General features: G+C 37.9%; 1 protein-coding gene across 3 annotated transcripts in view; it reads right to left on the bottom strand.

Moving 5' to 3' along the window:
* slc4a4a (solute carrier family 4 member 4a) overlaps window positions 1-22,662 on the bottom strand; it is an 86,431-nt gene that overhangs the window by 54,933 nt on the left and 8,836 nt on the right. For all 3 annotated transcript variants that reach the window (XM_041787464.1, XM_041787465.1, XM_041787466.1), the window contains exons 3-4: window positions 22,578-22,651; window positions 10,265-10,438 (exon numbers count right to left, since the gene is read on the bottom strand). In XM_041787464.1, coding sequence (XP_041643398.1) covers window positions 10,265-10,438; window positions 22,578-22,651 — 248 coding nt within the window. The remainder of the gene's footprint in view (window positions 1-10,264; window positions 10,439-22,577; window positions 22,652-22,662) is intronic.

The raw sequence follows: 22,662 nt of genomic DNA, 5'->3' as shown, positions 1-22,662 counted from the left end.
AGATGACAGACACCAGACTCAACAATACATACGAACTGAAGGCTGCTATCAGAGCAACCTGGATTTCATAACACCCCAGCAGCGCCAGAGACTGATGGCCATGACACGTTGAACAGATGCTGTCATTTGTGCAGCAAGAGCTCCAACTAATTACTGAGTGCATAAATGAGCATCATTTTTCAGAAAGTCAACATTTCTGTTTTATAAATCCTTTTCTTAAACTGATGTTTTGCGATATTCTAATATTTTGAGATAGTGGATTTTTGTGAGCTGTAAGCCATAATCATCAACATAAAAAAGTCATGAAATAATTCATATTGTAATGATGAATCAAGATTATATGGAAGATTAACCTCTTGACTTAAATCACTGAAAAAAAAATCATGATTTTCTTGTTCTTTTAGCTGCACTAGTAATTTTCTGGCAGCTGACAATTCCTTAGAGTGATACAAATGACATGAAAGAGGCCAACTGAAATTTTGATTGAATGGGGATTAAGATCTGATTTTCAGCTACAAACCTAACGGTTTTTGATACATGCATGGAAAACAGATAGGGCATTTAAGTAGACACAGAAAAATCAGACTACTGTTTACTGGTTGATCTTCCACATTCATACAGCCCTCATCAGTCTGAATAACTGTACTCCAGAAATGAGATGCTCCAACACAGCGGTCAGACTTTACATGCAGAGTAAAAAGAAAAACACCCAGATGCTGTCCTTACTATGACCCCCTTTATCCCTAAATACAGGGAATTTCTTAGTTTCTGGTTTGAAGATTAGTTTTGGTCAGTTTTGGACCACAGTGAAGGACTGACAACAAAGGCAAGGGTGAGAGAAGGGGAACAAACTCTTGCAAAGGGTGTAGAGTGATTTCAATGAAGGACCATGGTCACAAAGCCGATGAGAAGCTGTGGACATGTTCTGACCAACTAAAGGCACAAAGCAAATCTGACAACAGAGAGCACTTTCCTGTTTCCTTCAACCTTTTAGAGGTCTGCAAAAATACTCAATTAACTGACTCTGGTGTTCAAGCGCAACTACACAGACAGTGGTCTCTTTTAGCAAAGGTGGCCTTACAAACACTCTGTAAGAACAGGCTTTAATAAAATCTTAATATGAAAAATATGCACGGACAAACATAAGCAGCATGTTTTAGTAATATTGTACTGCCACTTGTCTCAAATAAAGGCGACCCACAAAGAGGCTTCAGAGCGTATCAGAGGGGTTGATGACTCATAAAGTTGGACATTTTTCTATTTTAATGTTGAAGTATTGCTGATAGCCCTTTTTATATTGACTTAATATTAAATACGTTTGTTGTCTGTTGGCTTAGAAAATCTACCTGACATGCCAGATAGACTGTTATACTTTACATTCATCCAGGAAAGCTCCCATACAAAACGTCTAAGAAGGGCAGGACTTTTCATAATATTCTTTGAAAGTGACTGGATGAACATTGTGTCCGTCACATTCATGATGAGCCAATCAGAGCTGGTCAGGAGATACGGAAAAATATCTCTGCCAAGACAGGATTTCTGTGTGGCTCTTTGCTCTTGTTATAGGCTAATAAAGAAATGTGGTCAAAGGTCTGATTAAACTGACGCTCTGAAGCTACATCTGAGCTGATGGCTGCCACTGTATACACCAGCTTATATTACAACTTAACCCCACCAGTAACAAGTGTTAACTCATGCCGAGGCAGATCAGGAGAAGAGTGAAAACATCTTTACTTTCATGAAAAGCTTTCAGTGTTGCTTTTTACTCTATATCTCATACATAAATTTGGTCCAATTCCGATCAAACTACCACTATACTATAGCTATATCCAAGCTAATCACTGCACTAGTGGCAGCCATTGTATACACTTAATGACTCACAACTAACTTCTTCCCCCATAACCATCACAAACACATGCCGAAGCAGGTCAGCAGAAGAACAAAACAAATTTTCTTGCATGGAAAGCTTTCAGTATGACATTTTGCTCCTTATTTCATACAGAAACATGGTCCAGTTTTGATCAAACTGAAGCTATATAGCTTCAGTACAACTAAACCCCACCCGTAGCTACCTCCTTGTTCTCCTCAAATGATGCTGATTGGCCTGAACCATGCTCGGTTTAGCACAAACATAGATTGGAGCTTTTTAAAATTGATTTGCCTGATGACCACCATGGAGGCTGGCAAATCCATCTGCTTTGCAAGGTTTTCAGCAAATGACTTCATAGACTTTGAAGTCAAATACTGACTCCACATTAATGCTAATACAGACCTGTGAATGCCCTAAAATAGAAAGAATCACTGCTGTTGAATGTAACTGAGATACATAAAAAAAAAATCATAGAAATCATCTTTTTAGTCAAATACTGTATCCATCGCCCCAGTCATCAGCCATGACCAGATGGGCTGGCTGTAATCTATTCTTTGATTGGATTTATGTCCAGAAGAAAATCCTCAACATAGAGTAATGTGTTGAGATTGTAAGACCCAGCTCTGGTGTATTTTGTTTTGTTTTTTTGTCACTTCATGTGAGGATGTTGTGTGTAAAATCACATGATTCTCTAAAAATATCAGGGGTGAAACCTCATTAGTGGATTTGACAGAAGGGATGACATTTAAAGCTCTTGTAACAGTCACAGAGTCACACGTGGACCTCCTGTATGCAAGAAATCAGACGTTTTGTTCCCTCTCTCTCAATGTTTTTTAAACTTATTTATTGCTTTGAAACTTTTATTTGTTGTGAAGTAAAATGTGTTCTCCAGTTCCATTATAATTACACATGACAATAATTACACTTGTTCTCCTCAATGATTGCAGTGCTTTGTTTCTTGTACAGTACAGAAGAGCTTAAGAATTTAAAGTAGACACACTCTCTTGTTCGGTTTTTATTTTGGTATCTTTGAAGCTTCAGAAGATAAGATTCAGTTTCTTCTCTGGGGTTTAGATTAGTTCTTGTTAATTTATATCATACGTCGACATGACATGATGACATTGTCACATCAGGTTGGAGAAATTGTGTCGACTCAGACACTGAAATTGTTTAAAAATCTGTAAGTGCATGGTCATATTGTGTTAAAATTTATGCTAATTATTTTTAATTGATTCATCTCTTGAGGAGTGATCATATAAGTATTGGAGAACCATAGCTTTCCTTTTTGCTTCTTCTTCACCACTAACCCATCTGTAATTATGCTGCAACTAGTGATGCACGATAAGTATTTTTTTTTGAACCGATACCGATAACCGATAATTTCCTACTCCTGATGGCCGATAACCGATAATAACCGGTATATTTTTTAAATTGTTGATTTAACAAAAGAAGTTTATTTGATGTGTTTATGCACATCTGGAGGTAAGAAGGGGTTGATATGTAGTGAGCAAAGATATTTATAACTAATTTTAACTAATATCACTCATGTTTTTCAAAAAAAAAGGACTATTCTGACTTTATAACTGTTATTATAGTTAACTTTTTTAGTTAAACATTTGTGTACCAAGTACAGCATACAGAAATAACTAACATAGGTTTTCCCCCCATAAAACCAAATGTTAACTGGCTGTTATGCTTAACAAATGGAGATATTTGGGGTCTGGGTTTTTTTTGTTTTTGTTTTTGTTTTTTTTTTTGTTTTTTGTTTTTTTTTTGCTGCTCAAGCCATATCAGAAATATGTTAAGAATGTAAAGTCCACCATGGTTAGGAACTTCTGTTCCTAACGCCGATCAGACTGAATGAAACCACGTCAAACAGAGCAGGCAGGTATACGTCTATGAAAGTAGCGATGGATTGGAAGACTGTCAGACTGATTTTTTTATTATAACATTGCGCCTTTAGGCTCTGGCAAATTTTTCTGTAGTCTTCAATGCCTGCTTACGATCAGTGCTCTGCCTGGTATTAGCCCTTGACTCGGTCCTAATGCCCGCGGCTGAGGCTAGTGGCTGCTGCCACTTCGTTTTAACGTCGTTAGGATGATGACTCTTAAGTGACTTGTAAGATCCGTCGAGGACTTCTTTCTACTCTTTGTGACCTTTGCAGGGCAAATTCTACACACACGGTCGTGTTATCCTCCCCGTAAATACTGATTAACGCCATGTTGTTAGCATTTTAGCACAGGGGCTGCTTCCTCTTCTTCTCTGGTGCTTAACAGCAGGTCGTGTACTGTGGTGCCACCTACTGTTTCAGAATGTGTAGTCTTGTGAGAAAGAAAACAAACGCCAGCACTGCCATGCTGACAAAAATATATATGATATCGGGGCTAGTCGTCATGATATCAGACTTATCGGAATGACGTAATAATTTCCTGTTATCGGCCTGATAATTATCGGCCTGATAATTATCGGCGCGATAGTTATCTTGCACCCCTAGCTGCAACCCTTTCAGGTTCATCATTACAGTTCCTAGAAGGGCCCAACCTCCATGCTAGAACTTTCATTTAACAAGCACCTTAGCCCTGTTTATTCAAAATATCCTGCACTGTCTCTTACTGCTTTACTGTGTATAAAATACTGTAGGAAAACTCACTGTGGCAAAAGCCTCACTTCATATGCAAGTTTGCACTAATCTATTTACTGTACTGATTACTAATTTAATCTGTCCACAAAATGCAAATACTGTAAGAAGGCTCTCCATGCTAAATAACGTAGATAAGATATTTTAAGCTAGTCCATTATGTAAATTTGCCCACACCCCTGCATCATGTCTAGTCATCTTGCACCCATACCATCAATGCACATGGACTTGTATATACTAGAAAAAATACCAAACAAGAACCTGTTCATATTTCAATTGAAATTTTTTATACTTTTTTTTTGTATTTAATATTTAATTCTTACAGACCAAGAGAAAAGTTAAGTGGAGTCAAATTCCTTGTTGTTGTAGCATACATGGCCAATAAAGCTGATTCTGATTCTTCAAATATTAGAGAACTATAGCTCTTATAATTGCTTCTTCACAATATAATAGTAATAGGGGACATATGCAAAAATCAATCAATTTCAGGTTTTTCTAACAAAAATATGTGCCCCTGGCCTGTCCACAATCCCTCCCCAAGGATCCCCCCCCCCCATTTCTCCATCTTTCAGAAAAATGTGTGCTAAAACAAGCAGTTCTCAGATTTTCCCCTCATGATGTCATGTGAGGAGTTAGCACTGCCCCCACAGCCTCCTCTCCTGATCTTCCTCTTAGCTGCCAGCTGAGATGCTGGATAGCTCAGTGGGTTACCCTGCTGACTTTGGTCTGGGAGATTGATTGTTCAAATCCCAGTCCAGTTGGACAGTTGCATGATACAAGTACAGTTAGCAAGGTCCTTAACTTTGGTCAAAGTCTGCTAAATAACATTATAACATCAGGAGTACCACATTCATTTCCTGAGAGGGGCGTGGTCAGGGGCGGAGTCAGACAGCTCTGTAACATTTAAAGCTACAGACACAGAGACAGCTTGTTCTGAGCATGGCTGAAACAGAGGGGTTTTAAAGACATGTAAAAAATCTAATACTGGAGTGTTTTTTTTTTAGCAACAGACTTCACAGGCACATTTTGGGGACCTCTGAGAACAATATGAACTTGGCTTCAAGGGTAAAATATGTCCCCTTTAATCAAAATTAATGCTACCCTACTTATAGCATTTAAAAAATCCACTATTTTGCATATAAAGCTGGTTTGTGTAATTGTGGATTTTTCTACTGTCTTAAACTAAGAGTAAGAGACTTCCAGTTAGGATACAGGCCCGCTTTTATAGGTAGATTGAAGTCTACCATGGAAAAAGAACCTTGTTATGGACTATGGCTATGGCTATGTTTTAGATGACCTTTGACTTGTCCACAATTAGTGCTAGGGCTGCAACTAATGATTATTTTTTATGTCGACTAATCTGGCGATTATTTTTACGATTGGTCGACTAATCGTGGCTATTTGGCGCACTATTTTGGATCCCCGTTTTACCTTGCCTTCTTATGCATGCACACCTGTGAAAACTTAATGGTTTAGCAAATTGACATGACATGTCAAGTTGCTACATCGTCAAGGTTTGTGTTTCCTCTAATATAAAAGTATTGAACTGATAACTAAAGTAAATTGCACACTAAATAGCGTTACTGAAAAAAACGTTACCCTAACAAATATCACAGATGGTTTTCCGACTGATTAACGTACGGCACCAAAGTTGTAAGTAGGCTACTGAATTAATCCTCGTGCCTGAAGCACAAAGGGCTCAGTAACTAAATGCAAAAGATCTAAAAGATATTCATGCAACTTGCAAACTTGCCCACTCGTGGTATTAGAAGATGCTGCAGCTACAGTGTGTTTACGTTTTCAGGTGTTCGTGCATTGCCGTAGTGCTGCCATGGTACGAGAGTTTGACTTGACACAGTTTGCAGTTGACTTGTTTCGCCAATTTGTTTTCTGTAAAATGTTCCCAAACTTTAGAAGCTCTGGGTCGGCTTTTTGGTGCGTTCTCCATGCTTTCCGCCATGCTTAACTTCTTCTTCTCAGTTTCTGTGAATAATGTAAACAGTGGGAGCAATACTGCCCCCACCACTTCCTGTAGTGAACTGCAAGTACAGATGAGTCCTTACCGGCCGGTACTAGATTTTACCAGTACAAAAAATACGACGCGTCGACACTTTAATTCCCGCGTCAACAAATTTTTATAGTCAACACAAACGATTATGTTGACAATCGTTGCAGCCCTAATTAGTGCATTAATTTTTTTTTTGATCGCGATTAATAAGATGACCTGCTATCCCTCCAAGCACACTTTGGTGCCACGTCAGCGTCTACATGCAGCCACATTGATTTGGAATAAGTCCACCACTGCTCCTTAATGTCTCATTTCACTTTAAAAACATCTAACAGACAGCTTAGTGCACAGGTCAGAGGTCATCCGAACCTTTTTAATGTTCTCAGATTTCATTTTCAGTTCATATCAAGGCCCTTTTTCTGTGGTTAAATTCAGATTATAATTTTTGATTTACATATAAAAGCAGACCGGTTTCCAAACAGGAAGTCGATTACTTTTAGTTTAAGACTGTGGAAAAATCCAAATAACACCAAAACGTGATACAAAGTAGGGATGCACCGAAAATTCGGCCACTGAAAATTTTTGGCTGAAAATTGCCAAAAAGTGCATTTATGGTTTTTGGCCGAAATACTTTTATCACCGAAACAACGAGGCCGAAACAAGATGTTGTAATGACGCAAGCAAAAACTGCGACCAGCACGCACTTGGATTGGTGGTTCTCAAATGGGGGTACGCGTAGGTGAAGGCACTTCAGGGTGTAGGCGAGATTTTAAAATGAATGCCGGCTATAAGGAAAATGGCAACTTTCTTTGCACGTCAGGAGCGACACGATTTTGCAAGTATATTACGTACATTCTAAAATCACATTCATGCTGCAAATGTCTGCAGTGTGTTTTCTCTGTCCTCTGATAAACAGTGATATTTATTGGAGCGGAAGATAAAAGGAGATTATCCCTCTCTGTCATAGCGCGGCACTTTTACACACAGTCAGGAGGTCAGTGCCGTCTTGTTTCACTGTTTCATTCACTGTGCCAGCCAAGGTTGTAAGAGGAGAGACTGACCATTCATTCTATGTCAAATATGATCAATAATAGTATAAGGGCGCAGCTGAGGCTCGCTGTGAGAGGAGTTAACTCCCCCACAGCGCACAAATTGGCTCACCTGTTAGTGTTCCAGACTGGTCAGAGAAGTCATTTAGCTGGTTGATCCGGAGCATTTATAAGTCGTATGTCTGAGGTCAGAGGACACTGTGTTGGTGAATATTTCACTAAAGTCCCGTTAGTTTGGAAACAGCTCCAGCTGTGTGAGTAGCACACTTGCGTTAACATGGACATGTGGGGCTGCCTGCTGCCTTGCTACCTCTCTACCAGGCTACATGAGGCAAAAACACAAGCACTGACTACAGACAGATACGTGGAGAGGACAAACATCAGGTGTGTTGGAGAGGAGAACGTTTTTGTTTCTCTGTCTGCCTTAAAAATCGGCACCACCACCATGTGTGCTCGTCGGAGCGAAACTTTGAAAAAATATTCGCAGCAATGTCGCGCTGCGAAATGGTGTTGGAGGTGTGGAAGCTTGCATTGACTCACTACAGGTTCAAAATGTAAACATTTTGTGTGAATAATTTGCACAAAAATATTTTTTCTGGAGTGTAAGGACCTTAAGTTTATGAAGTGGAGTTTATATGTATGTTATTCAATTTAATGACCCCTAAACCCCCCCAAGTCTCCCCCATGGCAGGATGGTTTGACCCACACTGGCACATGCCTGTCAATCACTGTATTCACAATCTCTCCATTCATAAAAAGGTTCATGATTTATTTTTTGTGAATAAATGCTGATCTATAACTAAGTTCATGATTTCAGTTTGAGAATAGATCTTTATTATGCTCCCAAAAAGGGGCACTAAGCTTTTTTTTTTTATTATTTAATTATTTACAGGTTTTTAGTTCTTTCTAGCTCTATGTTTTTTATTTCAAAATTGTTCCAGAGAGACCACTGCAGCCAAGCAGAGTTGTGCACAACTCTGGGTTTAAATGGTTTAAAGCCTTTCTAGTCACTGTTTTCACTACATTAATTGAATTCCCACATTTAGTGTTGAGAAGATGTGCCATGACTTTAGTCATGTATTTTTAACATTTAAAATGTTTAGAAAAAAAATCTAATGTTGGTAATTTGAAAGTGTTTATCAGTTACAAAGTTTGATAAATTGGACAGCTGTCACAGCGCTGTTTAATGTTTTTCTTTTTGGCCAAAAAGCTTTGTGCTGTTTAGGGGGTACTTTGAAAAAATACTTCACAGAGGGTACACGACTGAAAAAAGGTTGAGAACCACTGATTTAATGTATACATGAGTGGGGTCAAGTTAAACATTTTATTTTGTATCTTATTTTATTCTGTTTTATATTATGCATTGTCGGAATGTCAGTGCTTAATAAATATTTACATATTTTGTCATTGATTTATTCTTTGAAGCATTAATATTAATTTATGCGATTGCAATTGATTTTATTGAGGTTAGTACACAGTCATAGCCATAAATGCATTGGTACTAAAAACTGGCATAATAATTTCTTTCGGTGTTTCGGTTTCCTCATTTTCGGTCAAGGATTTTCATTTTGGTGCATCCCTAATACAAAGGGTGCGATTAATCACAATTAACTACAGAAATTCTGCAATTAATCATGATTAAATAAAACATATCTTTTGACAGCCCTAGAAACGAGATATTACGGAGCAGTGGTGGACTTAGCTTACATCACTGTGTTGCAGGGAGCTGCTGCTGAAAGAAACAATAAAGCTTGCAATTTGTGGTTGGTTGTGTATTAGTCATGTTTTTTTTATATTATTCATGTTTTGTATTTGTTCTGTGTTGTTTGGTTGTCTTCTGCTGCTGTTAAGGTTTCTGAAAATTAATAAAATTTCCAAAAAAAAACTTGCAATTAATAACTTTTTTTCAAATAGTGCACTAATTTAGGATCATAGTTAATCTTGATTAATGCAATTAATCTTGACAGCCCTAGTTGCAACCCTTTCAGATTCATCATCAGAGTTCTTAAAGGGGCCCAACTGCCACGCTAGGAGAAGAGAGAAGGGTCAGTGTTGAACAAGCCTCCCTCTCCCCTACGAGTATTACGGCACCTTTAAGTTACATAACAGCAACAGGTTCAATTCATAAAAAAACAAAACAGGACGTAAATAACTTACACTGAACTCACACCATAGATCAAAGTCAACCAGTGTAACCCATCTCTCCTCTATTCCTTTCTCCACATTATCTTGAACTAGCCACAGCTCTTTGTCCGAGTGTCAGATGATTACAGCAACAGTGCCTCAGGGCGATTCATACTGTTGACTGTATGGGATCAGTAAACTAAGAACACAAGCACATTTTTATTAATGCTCACATACCCACAGACACACAAAAACAGATACACTTATGCCTGCAACCAAGGACAAAAGCACAACAAGGCATGCACTTCCACACTGAACCCCAGAGACTCCTATCAGCACTAGTACAATTATATGTGAGCAGCCAGTACTTCCAGTGAAAATTCACCCTGCTCTGTCCAAACAGACTCGTCAATCAGCAGGACAAGCATGACTATTTCTAGCCACTAAGTGGACTCAGCAGTTCTTTGGGGTCACAGCAAGTAACAGGGGCTTTTTTTCTGGAGAAAGAGAGCAGCCTTCAGCAAAGACAGACGTGAGTGCTAATGAGCCCTGACGTGGAGTCCATCAGAACTTACTGAGAGGTTTGAGGATGCTGTTGCTGGCCTCATCGTTGTTTTCCGTGTCTGACTTGTCAGAGGCATTCTCTGTCAACTTCTCCTTTCTGTCCTTGTGGCCGGTTCTCCGACGGTGACGCCTCCGACGCCGATAGCTCTTGGGCACATGCACACCGATGTAAATGGTGTGGTGACCTGTGAAAGAAAAAAAAAAACAAAAAAAAAAACAGTTGAACACTGTGACCCTCAAAACATCCTGAAAATGTTACATCACCACGATGCAAAGATGAAACCTGATGATAAGACTGTTTAAATTTATTTTTGAATTAACCTAACCTTGATCCCTGTCAGTTCAGTTTGACATGGAACATTCTTGTGTTCTCAAGACTGCATAGCAGAGTAAAATTATTGAGGTTGCAGTTCACTGTCAAAACAAATATTAGGACAAGAAAAGAAGCAGGGCATAGCAGTGAAGAAACCATGACTATTTGCTCATCTATATATCTCTGTTACGATGATGGCACGGTACCAACAGGACATGCAGCTGAGGAATATGAAGCTCGGCGGTTCAGGGTGACTTCATAGCAATAATAGTTACAGTGCATTCACAAACTACTCAGACGCCCTCACTGTTTTCAGTGTATTTATGTTGCAGCCTGATGCCATGGTCAAATCTTTTTTTTCTCATTGATCTACACACGGTATCTCACTTTTGCAAATTAATTTAAAATAAAAAACTGAATTATCACATTGACATATAGTGCTTAACAAATTTATTAGACCACCACCCAAAGTAAGGTTTATGCCACAGCTGTCCTAAATTAACAGCATTGGTACTTACCAAAATCATTTTTATGTTTCTGCAATGGTTAATACACCAATATGTAGAAGCTCTTTAACTAAAATGACATTTTTAATGCTAAAATATAATTATTATTGTTATCCATGAATTTTCAAATTTACTGACTTACAAAAAACTGAAAAAATAGTAAAGCACATTATTATTTCTTGATTAATATGTCAAATTATAGTTATTTACTTGCATTCCTGAACAGAAAAATGAGTTTTAGTGGTTGAATGTTATGCTTGATTTATTTCTGACTTCTCAGAGAAGCCCAGTGAGCCGGCTCAAATTTGGGTATAAAAAGGTGAATTCAGTCTGAAATTCCTCATTCCTGTTCAAAATGGTAAAACGTGGAGTGTTCACTGAAAATGAATGAGTCTGCATTAAAGCACTTCATGATGCTGGATGGTCTCTGAGACAAATATGACAGGTGGTCTAATAAATTTGTTAAGCACTCTTAAGTATTCAGACTCTTTGAAAACACACTCTGGACTCTGGAGTCTCCCATTTCTCCCAGTCTTTGCTGAGATGCTTCTACATCTTGATTGGAGTCCATTTGCGGTAAATCAAATTGACTTGACATGACTTGGAAATGCACATATCCTTAAAGAAAGCCTCACAACTGGCAATGTATATCAGAGCAAAAACAAAGCCATGAGGTCAAAGGAACTACCTGCAGAGATCAGAGACAGGATTGTTGCAAGACACAGATCTGGGGAAAAAAGGTCAGTTGCACTGAAGGTTCCCAAGAGCACAGCTGCTGCTGAATGCTTTGAGAATCTGATAATAATCAAATTCTCAAAATTGAGCAATCAGGGAGAAAGGCCTTGACAAGTGAGGTGACAAAGTGCCTGATGGTCACTCAGATGGACCTCCAGAGATTCTGTGTGGAGATGGACTAAGTCCAAAAAGGACAACTTTTGAGTGGCTAGACAGAAGCCTCTCCTCAGTGCAAAAAAAATGAAAGCCTGCATGGAATTGCAAAAAACTCCATGTGAAAGCCAAGCCACCTTTCATGTGTTAAATCGAACACACCTTGACTTTTCCTCATAAAACAGGTCTAAAATCCTCATTCTCTGTTCTATTGTTATCATCTTTGAACCTGGACTAGCTCAGGCTTCGAGCTTTAGTCCAGTTGAGTTTTCTAGCTTGTATGTACTTGGACTGTAGCTGGTTCAAACACAGCATTCAGTTTAATTTGGGTATTCCTGTATAGGCATGATTTGACTAACTTTAAGCAGAATTCTAAGGGGTTAACCAGTCATTTTATTCTGTAAATTTAAAAAAATTACACTGAATGATGCAACTCCTGGCAGAGTTTGGGCCCAGACCACCCTAACCACAAAATCTGGATTCGCCCATGCTTGTTAATTAAAGCACTTGCAAGCATGTTATATTACTTTGTTCATTAACAGAACAATGTTCTATTGATGGACGAGGGGAAGGATAGAGGGACAGGCAACTATTACCAAGATAAAGTCAGACAGCTTCTCAAGGATGGTAATATTTCCCTCACTAAGCTGTTCTAACAGATTTCTGTCTGGAAATGTCCTATTGAGACTTACCTAGAAACTAAGAAAGGAGGTAAAACATAAAGGTTTTGACTGGAATGAACCTTTCTAAATCATAATAATAAAAATTTATTTTATTCATAGGCGCCTTTCAAAGCACTCAAGATCAACTTAAAAGAAAAAGTTAAAACAAGATAGATAAACTAGAAAAGCACTCAGACAGCGCAGACCTCCACCATTAGCCCTATCTCCCAATAGTAAAGAATCCTTTAAAAAAATTCCTGGATCCAGACGGTGATCCAGATCAGTCCCAAAATCGAATCAGTTCTTCCTTATGCCATTTCTGACATTTCCTGAAAATTTCATCAAAATCCGTCCATAACTTTTTGAGTTATGTTGCCAACAAACAAAGTAACAAAATAACTAACATACAAACAAACTAACTAACAAACCCACCCAATCGCATAACCTCCTTGGCAGAGGTAATAAATGTTGAGACAAACTCGCTAACATATCAGGCAGTGCGCTGCTTTCTCTCACTAAAGGCAAAGCTAGACTGTCCATTGACGATCTTTCCTCCCTCTCTCAGATGTAAACACAAACCATTCATATGCCATGCAGATCCTTGAAAAAGAGGGAGCTTTCCTAAAAAAAATAAAATCACAGAGTGAAAAAGTGAAAAGTATGCTTTAATGAGTCACAAATCTCAGTTAAGTAATAAATATCAGCAGGTAAATAAAAAGCGTTTTCTATATGTAAATGATCCTGAGCACTACCTGTTTGGGTCATTTGCTCCAGCAGCGGCGTTACTACAGCCAGAGCTCTCAGAGCAGAAGCAGTGCAGGAGAGGATGGGAGTGGTCTCTGAATGGTAAAGTCAGTTAGAGGTGGTAACGCTCTACCTTTTACATAGAGTTTGTGATGTAGAAATCTACCGATGGTCAGTTTCTATGTCACATAAGCCCCACCTTTTCAGAAAAGATTTTTCAAGGCAGATGTCCGTTTCAGCTAATTAAAAGCCGTAAAATCCAGACTTTTATAAGTTTGGTGCAAATTTCAGCTATAACACCAACACTGATGTGTTTTATTATAGTTCAGTAAATTAACTCACTGTGCAGATGAAAAAAATGTTAAAGTGTTCTCTACCTCTTTAAAATAAGTCAATAGAATAAAGGATAAGAAAGGAAACAGTTGTTACCTCCTCAGGTAAGAGGCTCAGTTACTCAGACAAATTCAAATGCTAACGCTGCGCCACAGACAAAACTATTATCAGTGTGACTGTGGCAAAGATATAAACTCTCTAACCTCTGCAGGAACACGCCAGCAGAGCACAGACACAACTCAGGACAGCAAAATGAATAAAAGACGCTGACACTGTGCTGAAATCAAACGAGTGTATACATGATATAGGCGAAGTGCAACAGTGGGGTAGCAGACTGCCACTCCAAATGATGGAACTGAAACACTGCTACTGTACTTACATAATACAGACCAAAGGTTCTCAGTTTTAAGACTCATGAACATATTTATAATTATACCTGAATAATAATCATTTTCATCAAAGCAAAAAAAAATGTTTTATGTATTTATCAATGCTGTAGTAAAAGCAAGCCTTTTATGAAAAGTAAACCCAATTTCTCAAAATAGGGAGGGGAGGCAAAACATTGAAAAAAATTAAAAAGTAAAAAAACAAGGGCAAAAAGGGGCAAAATTTGGCATACAGTGGCAAAAAAAACAGCAATATAGGCACAAAATGGCAAAAATTTTTCAAACGTGGTCTGAGGTGGCAAAAAAGTGAAGAACATTGGCAAAAATGGGAAAAAGTGGCAAAGACGTATTCAACACACATGCATCGATATCACCAATAGATCACATTTGGGGAAGGCTCATTCTTTGGGTTTTTCAGGGACCCAGCCCACTGTACAGGCAGCTTTTTTTGTTTTTTGGGTTTTTTTTTTTTGCATAAATGAAGCTAGATGCACAATGAAGCAGGGGCGTTAAAGGGTTAGTGTTGTCAGTTACAATGTCAGTGAAGCGGTGCAAAGCGGCACCACCTTTTCACATAAAGAGGAGCTGCCTAGATATTATAGAAAATGCCTATCCTTAGTAAGTTACAGAGGTTCTTTGACCATCAGACACTACCACTGAAAGAGAAGGTGGCAGGCATCAGGAATCCCTGATGAGTGACGCTGAATTAAGACCCTGGGTGGAAACACAGCTTAGCTTTTATAAATAGTTCCTGTTCCTGGAAAATTTCTTGCAGTTAAACTAACCAGCAAGGATTGTTTTAGGTATGCACAATAAAGTTGGTACTCATCTATGAGTGATTATTGTCATTCAAAGACAAACTTCTGGTGGATTGTCACTTCAGATGCTTGCAGCAACCATAGTCAAATGCCATGAATACATTGTAAACAAAATCATGTTGTATCTTCAGGTATAGGGTTTGATAATGTAATGTAATTATCAAACTCTATCACCTGCCACCTTTCTCAGTTACCTGTATTCTCATGCTCAAAGTCTACATGTCCCGGCCACTTGTACTCTAAGACCAAACTTTCTCCTTCCTGGGCATTAAAATTAAACCTATTTTTGCAGTAAACATCAAAAGTCCCTCTGAAACAAAAGGCTCTTTGCAGTCAGTGTCAAACATCGCCTTTGAAAGATGTCGGGCAACGCTGAGCCAAGCACTGCACATGACCCGACCAGGAAGTGTCTGAACCCTGCAACACAACAAACAATGATCCCTCTGAAGCATTCAGCAGCAGCATTCATTATTCACCACAATGCCTTGTTTTTAAGGGTTCATCTATATTCACTGACACCGACGGTTCAGCATACCACGCTAACACAGAACAGAAGACGCAAAACTGTCAGTAAGAGGGTTGATCTAAACTTTCTACTTCTCTCTTAGTACTTTATTTTTTACAATATTCACCGATACATTTTAACAGAAAAGTTAAACTACTCAAATATTGGCATTTTATTAAACACTGGATAACAGATGTTATACAGTTGATAATTTCTCATAACTGTCTAACAAAATAACAGAACTCATTAAAAACATGCAAGATATATAAAAATAGACTGTTGATTTTCTTAAAATGGATCAAAGTGTCTGGGATGACACATAGCCTTATCTCTTTAATAGTTAAAATTAAATATATACTGACTTGATTCTTTTAGGCTCCCTATGTGGTAAATCCATACTCATATGGCACCACCGTGTCACAAGGAGGGATGAAAATATGAAAATAAATAAATATGAAAACCCACTCTAGAGCTGTGCCACATAACACTCTTAGGTTCAAAAAACAAGGCACCTGATCCCTGTCTGCAGGAAAACATAAAACACAAGATCAATCAGACAGAGCTTAATCATGCCTGCATCATCAGTCAGAAAGAATAACAACAAAAACAATAAAAAAATGTTTTTTTTGTACAGAAAAAGTCTTACAGTTATTCATCATCAGTTCTCTTTAGGATGCATGATATTGAACTTTTGCCGATATCCGATATGTCATTATAGCCGATAACAATATCAATACCGATATTTAAATGTGCTTTTTTGACAAGAAATTTCAGTCCTTTTGGACGCACTTTAAGATCTGAGGGTGACCGAGGAAACAAACTTTAGGCCTTAATAACACTTTAAAGTTTAAAGAATGAGCATAGATATAGAAAAATATATTAACAGGTAGGTCTTCTCTGAAAAGAACAAGGGAAAAAGTCAACCTCATAGTAAGAATAAACATACTGATGAAGAATATGCACCATGTGTCCTTTATGAACCTGGAAGGAATTCTAACTCAGTGGATAACCACTCAGGGTGCAAATGTGTGTCTCACACCAACAACAACAACAATCCACTGGAACATGTCCAAAAGAAGCCAAGCAGGGACCACTGTACAACGGACAACATCCAAACACAACTAAACTCTAAAACACATCTAAACACTCTGCCCGGGGGCATGATGGGAAACACCAACCCATATCCCCCAGAAATGAAATTGTAGTTGGCAGAGCTTAGATTATTTCACTCTTTATAGATTTTAACTAACACTGGTGGATCAACACTGTCAGATAACTCCAAGTCTGAAGACTATTTCACTCATTATGGAGATAAAATCAACTCTGAAATGTTTAACCCTGAGAAACCAACACTCCAGCTTTCGCTGCTTATGGGTGTGATGTGGAATCATTCTCCCTCTACATGCTACTGTGTAGTCAACAAGGTGGAACAAGTACAAGAGTACGGCACTCAAGTGAAAGTACAGTTAATCTGGTTAAAACTTACTTAAAGAGAAGTAAAAGTACTATTCAAAATATAGTTAGAAAAGTAGAAGTACTCAGAATCTACTCCGTTAGAGTAATTTGAGTACCATTCAAATGGTAGTATTCAATTTGCTCACTGACTGGTTTTGTACATTGTTCCATGAAACCCTTTTAGTTAAAACCTGCCTAAAATAAATGCAGATAATGGAACACTTCCAGTTAGGGCTGGGCAATTAATTGAAAATGAGATTAAATCACAATATGGCCTGCTGCAATTTCCACATCGCAGAAGGTGCAATATTTCTTTAACCTGGAATTTATGTCAAAATACCAGTTTAAATTTTTTTTTGCAGCAGAGATGTTATGCATTACATAATCATGCAATCATTTAAGTGCCATTTTTTAGAATAGTCTATAAAAATCCTGCTTTAACTTTTTTTTTTCTTTTTCTTAGTAAATATGAGAATGGCATAAAAATGTTCACTAACTTCATTACAACAATTTTATATCCAAAAATAAAGTGAAATACAAGTCAAATAATCACACTTAGGTATTTTTTCAAAAATGTTCAGCCCTTGTTTAATCTAAATATGTGTTGGTTGTAATATAGAATGATTTATTGCTTGTGTTTGTTGGAAAATACATGAAATGAGGAACTTAAGGAATAGTCACATTTCAAATCACAAGTGCAATATTGGGTAAAAAAAAAATTGCAATTAGATTATTTTCCCAAATCATTCAGCCCTACTACCAACGAAGTAATAAGAACAGCTTCCCTCTTCCTCTTGCTGTGGTGAAGTCCTGCTAGTTTCACCACAACAAGATAAACTCCAAATAACTTTAAGGTATTAATTACATGAGTTGACCATGAAAAGCAGTGAGGCTTGCCATGCAGCGTGTTACAGGATCAAGAAGCAGATGGCTGGATAGTGACAACAAAGAAAACAGACCAAAACACATCATGACCACAGAGCTATTGGAAGTGATGGATGAGCAATAAAGCAGGCCGTGAAGACGTTTGCACAGGCTGGATGAGAACAAGAAAGAAGGCGAAGGAATGAGAAGCGAGTGAAGGAGGAGAAGGGATAAAAAATAGTCAAGTCAAGGTACTGGAAAAGAAGATTTGCACACTGCCAGAGCAGTATTGTGCAACAACTTCCTCTCCTTTTTCATGTGGAAGAAGAAGTTCTTTTGGAGCTGCCCGCAAGCACACCCTGAATGAAATGCAATTCTTGTGTTTGCCGGGCGGTTTGTTTAGCTCGCTAGATTTCTGAGAAGAGGCAACGCCACCGCCAGTTTCCCCAGTAACTGCGGTCACTGGGACCTGCCCAGAGCAGTGGGGAGGGTGGCAACACGCCACACAGCACTGACAGCATACTAATAGAAAACCGCTTTAAAGTGTACAGTTACATGTAAACCAGGCGGTCTGGTAATTTGGCTTTACATCTACTACTAATTTAGTAATACTAAATGAAAACATTTAAACATAAGGCCGCATCCTATGTGAAAACACCACTGCACTGTCTATGTAGAGCATTAATACCGTCTGTTACATAGAGTTCAGATACCAAATGTTTGGTTAAGGAATAAAGCCAAAGACTAATCAGTGCCTGACAAAGATAAACTAGCCATTGGATAACAGATCCTCTGTTATAGACTTTTATCTTGTACAGTAACAGAAATGTCAAGCCAACTCATCTCTTTTTGCTCTTTTTTTATCAGTCAGTCTGTCTCCAAATCAGACTGTCGGCAGTAAAGGAGCAGCAGGGGGAGCATGACCTCTGTGGAGACTCAAAAAAAAAAAAAAGAGAGAGATTTAGCGAGCAGACGAGGACACACAGAAACAGCTGAGACGCTGGTTGTGCACAGGAAGTTAGAGAGATTCAAGCAGGGTTCAAACTGAGGTGACACCTGACAAAATGTTGACCTCTCCTGCATGAGGGACACTGCTGTGTAAAGTCCATTGTTGAGTAATCATGTAGAACAAAGATACTAAAATTATTCTTCACTTGGATTGCAGATTTGAGTATGTTTAATTTAAATTACACAAACACTACTTCTACAGATGGACTAGGATGGCTCTTATCTAACTAAATGAAGTCATCACCCTTGATGGGCATCAGAGTTACTTGTTAGTTAAACTAATAAGAGTTGTGGAGACAAACAGACCCATGTAAGCTGAAGTCTTTTTCCATGTTTATCCTCTTCCTGAGACTTTAAAGTGTGTTTTTAGCACTGAAGTTTGGGGTCTGAACTACAGTTATATATCGCTATGGATAAAGGTATCATTTCAAATGAATTTGGAAATATCTGCATATTGGATATCAGCATAAATGCACTACTGTGCATCCCCAAAATCAGTGGTTTCCAAGAGCTCCGTTGCAACATCCCATCCTCTGTTTACATGAGCTAGTCTGTTGTTCTTCACAGACAAACATGAGTCTTGATTTTGCCTGAGGCAGTCGACCACTGCACCAGCTATTTGCTAACAATGGTGTCAAAGCACTTTTCATAAATCATAAATATGATACATTGCTCTAAAATACATTAGTTTTAATTTGCATTCTCAGTTATATTTTTTTTATAATTTCAAATCAGGTTTTAGAATTTAGGCTGTTCATTTCTGTGTTCGTATTCCTCATTTATGTCTCAAGTTTAATACATCACAGGCTGTGCCAACCAAGGTTACTATAGTAAACTAAAATAACAAAAATGTAAAAATCATTTTGGCTAACTGGAACTGAGCTTTACAAAAAAATGCAACTAGCCAAAACATTATTCTGCGATTACAAAACTAAATTAAAATCAAATTAGAGACATCTCTTTAGTTTAAGTCTTTGACAGCAGCAGACTAGAGAGTGTAAAATGTTCTGATTTGATTGAAGCAGATTTAATACTATGGTTAATTTTAGGTCTTCAGTGCAATCAGATGTCAAATTTGAACAAATATTCTGAACAGTAAAGAGTAACCTGTTTGAGTAGGTTTTTAAAAATTATATGATGCTTACATTTTCAAACCCTTTTGAGTTTCGCCCCTGAGAAGTATCACAGAAAAACTTAAAACTAACTCTTAAACTAATAAAAACTAGTGCTGTTACTTGATTTAAAATATTAATCAAGTTAATCACATTACTACGCTGTGATTAATCATGATTAATCACAGCATTTTTTTCTTTTATCGTTTGAGTATATTTTTATGTTTTTAGACTTTAAAAGGTTGTTATTGTCAAGTGTTTTATTTTTATTCTTTTAATTCTATGAACAGCTCATTGAAAGTGCTGATCTGAATCCTTATCGATGCCACTATCGATACTTTCTATGGTTGAAAAACAAAATAAGGGCAAATATTTAAACTACAAGTGGTCTTAGCTGAGTAGTGCTTGAGTTTAAAAACTATGATTTAGTCCGTCACATCTATTGTAAATCCCTCAAATATAAACACATTCACAATTGTATTTATTGAAGTTTCTAAACAAAAACTAAATTTTCCCATCTAATTTCCTGAGGTTACATGAAAACAGTATTTTCTGTCTTCAGCTCGTGAAGTTAGCTAATTATCTTCAACTCTGGCAATTCCACGGCAGATTTCTTCACTGGATTGATATTGGTAACAATCAGGACTTGCTCAAAGTTTGGGAGCACTTTCCAGCATTTATCTGAGCGGCTGAAGAAGAAAACTGTCCTGAAGCAGCTGAAGACAGTGGTATGACCATGGCCTGATCCTGTGTTGTTGTTAGCATCTTTGCTAACATTAACAAAGATGTGCTTTGCCCGAAGGTGGTACTTAAGACTCATGCTTCAGTGTAAAGAGAGTTCATCACTGCAGCATGTGTCCACAGTTTTGGTTTTATCTCAACTTACATTCGCCAGCTTTTTAAAAAGAAAATTGCATTAAGCAGACCTGGATCTGTCTCCTCACTCATCACTGCTGGCTTTGTCTGAACTGCTCTCACCTCATCACCCCCAGGCACATTAACATCCACACTGGAGGACTACAGGTGCAAGTTGTGGTCAAACTTAGTCATATGATTAAATTGCATTTTTTTTTTTTTTTTTTTTTACACGTTAAGGTTTCAAGATTATCACAAGCATTAACGCATTAATGTTATCAGGCCTAATAAAAACTTAACTAAAACAAAGCATTTTTTCAAGGTAAAAACTAAACTAAACAAGCAAACCAGCAGGAAAAACAAATTACAACTAAAATGAAATTCAAAACAAGAAGAAAAATTACATAAAAATAGAAACTAATGAAACAGTGTTCAATTAGGGAAACCTAGAATTATAAATCTGGGACTCTATGTTCCTTTTGTTATTGAGGAACCAAACTCATACCGAACCGTGACCTTAAAACCGGGTTTCATATTGAATTGTGACCTCTGTGAATTGTTACACCCCTAGTATTTTCAACTTGTTTAGTTTTACAGTGTAAGCTGTGTCAGGTTAAACTGACACATATCAATAAGAAGTAATGTGTCACCAGCACAGACATGGGAGCGTGAACCTGTGAGGAGGACAGAAGGCTGGCAGTGCAAGCACGGCTAATGCGAGCCACATTCAATTAATTTGACATTGTTTACAGGCAGACATGGTGATCTTGTGTTTCCACACTCTTGGATTTAGAAAGTCTACCGCAGGTCACTTTTATTCTAAGTAACATAGTGTGGACTTCATGTAGACTGGGATAATAACATTTTTAAGATGGTTTTATAACAATGATTGCTTGTTACAGCACAAAACTAATCTGGAAAGAAATGTAGAATTAAACTGACACTATGTAATTTAAAAGCAGCTTTATAGATCTTTTTAAACTGTGGATTTGTAATGCACAACTTCTAAAGTTCAGATTCAGTTTTCTAGGTTATGTCGATTAAAGTGGATGAATCTGAGTTTTTCCTCATATATTTGTCTGGGTATTAACCTTGCTGAAAAAAAAAAGACTTGGCACCATCAACAGAGAAATGGTTGGTGATGGATCCACTTTGAGAACATCGGCCCAAATATGAAAACAAAACATGAGGTTCTTGGATGCTAAACCTGGCCCAGTACCTGCCCCTTTAATCTGCTGGACTTGAATCAATAAACTTGAGATGAGTGGTGCTGACTGATGAAATCACCATGTAAACCTAACCTTTTTACCTCAGCAACAAAAAGTGACATGAGCAGCAGGAAGAGCTGGAGGCTGAGAAGATGTCATTGGAACATTTGTTAAACAGTTGGAAAAAGCTGGGATTTCTACAAAATGTAGGAAAAACTGAGAAATATCAAATCAATCCAAATAGAGTATAAAGATGCTTAAGATGTTTAAGCAACCTGGTTGGTTGTTTTCCTTTCTCTGTTGTTTTCATGTAGGCCTTTGTGGGTATTAGTGAGGTAAACATAGGATCACATGCTGCCTGTTCTACATCCGTCTTGTGCCAGCTCTCAAAACAGTTGAGCCGTCACGGTGTGCACGCAGGAAGTGAAATGTGGCCGCTTCTAAAAGGCTTAATGTCGCCCTTCCTGTTTCTCTCAATGAGTGGCCTTACTTCAATCTTTTAACTATTTTTAAACAAATAGGTTTTCAAGAAAAAAAAAAAGAAAAGAAAAGGGCAAAATGACCCAGAACGTATTGTATACTTGACATATAAAAGAGTGAAGAGTACCTGAATGAAGTAAAGCAGGCATTTTTGATCACAGATAAGTTGAATTTCAGGTGAGCTTACCTTCTACTTCCTCTTCATCACACATGTGCTTGAGTAAGGACGCCCCCCGGTCCAGCACCGCCTCATCCTCCATCCTGTAGTAGTA

Source organism: Cheilinus undulatus, linkage group 5 (assembly GCF_018320785.1).
Source record: "Cheilinus undulatus linkage group 5, ASM1832078v1, whole genome shotgun sequence".
In the NCBI taxonomy this organism is placed as follows: Eukaryota; Metazoa; Chordata; class Actinopteri; order Labriformes; family Labridae; genus Cheilinus; species Cheilinus undulatus.
The sequence above is the reverse complement of the archived record's forward strand: the minus strand, read 5'-3'. Positions and strand labels throughout refer to the sequence as shown.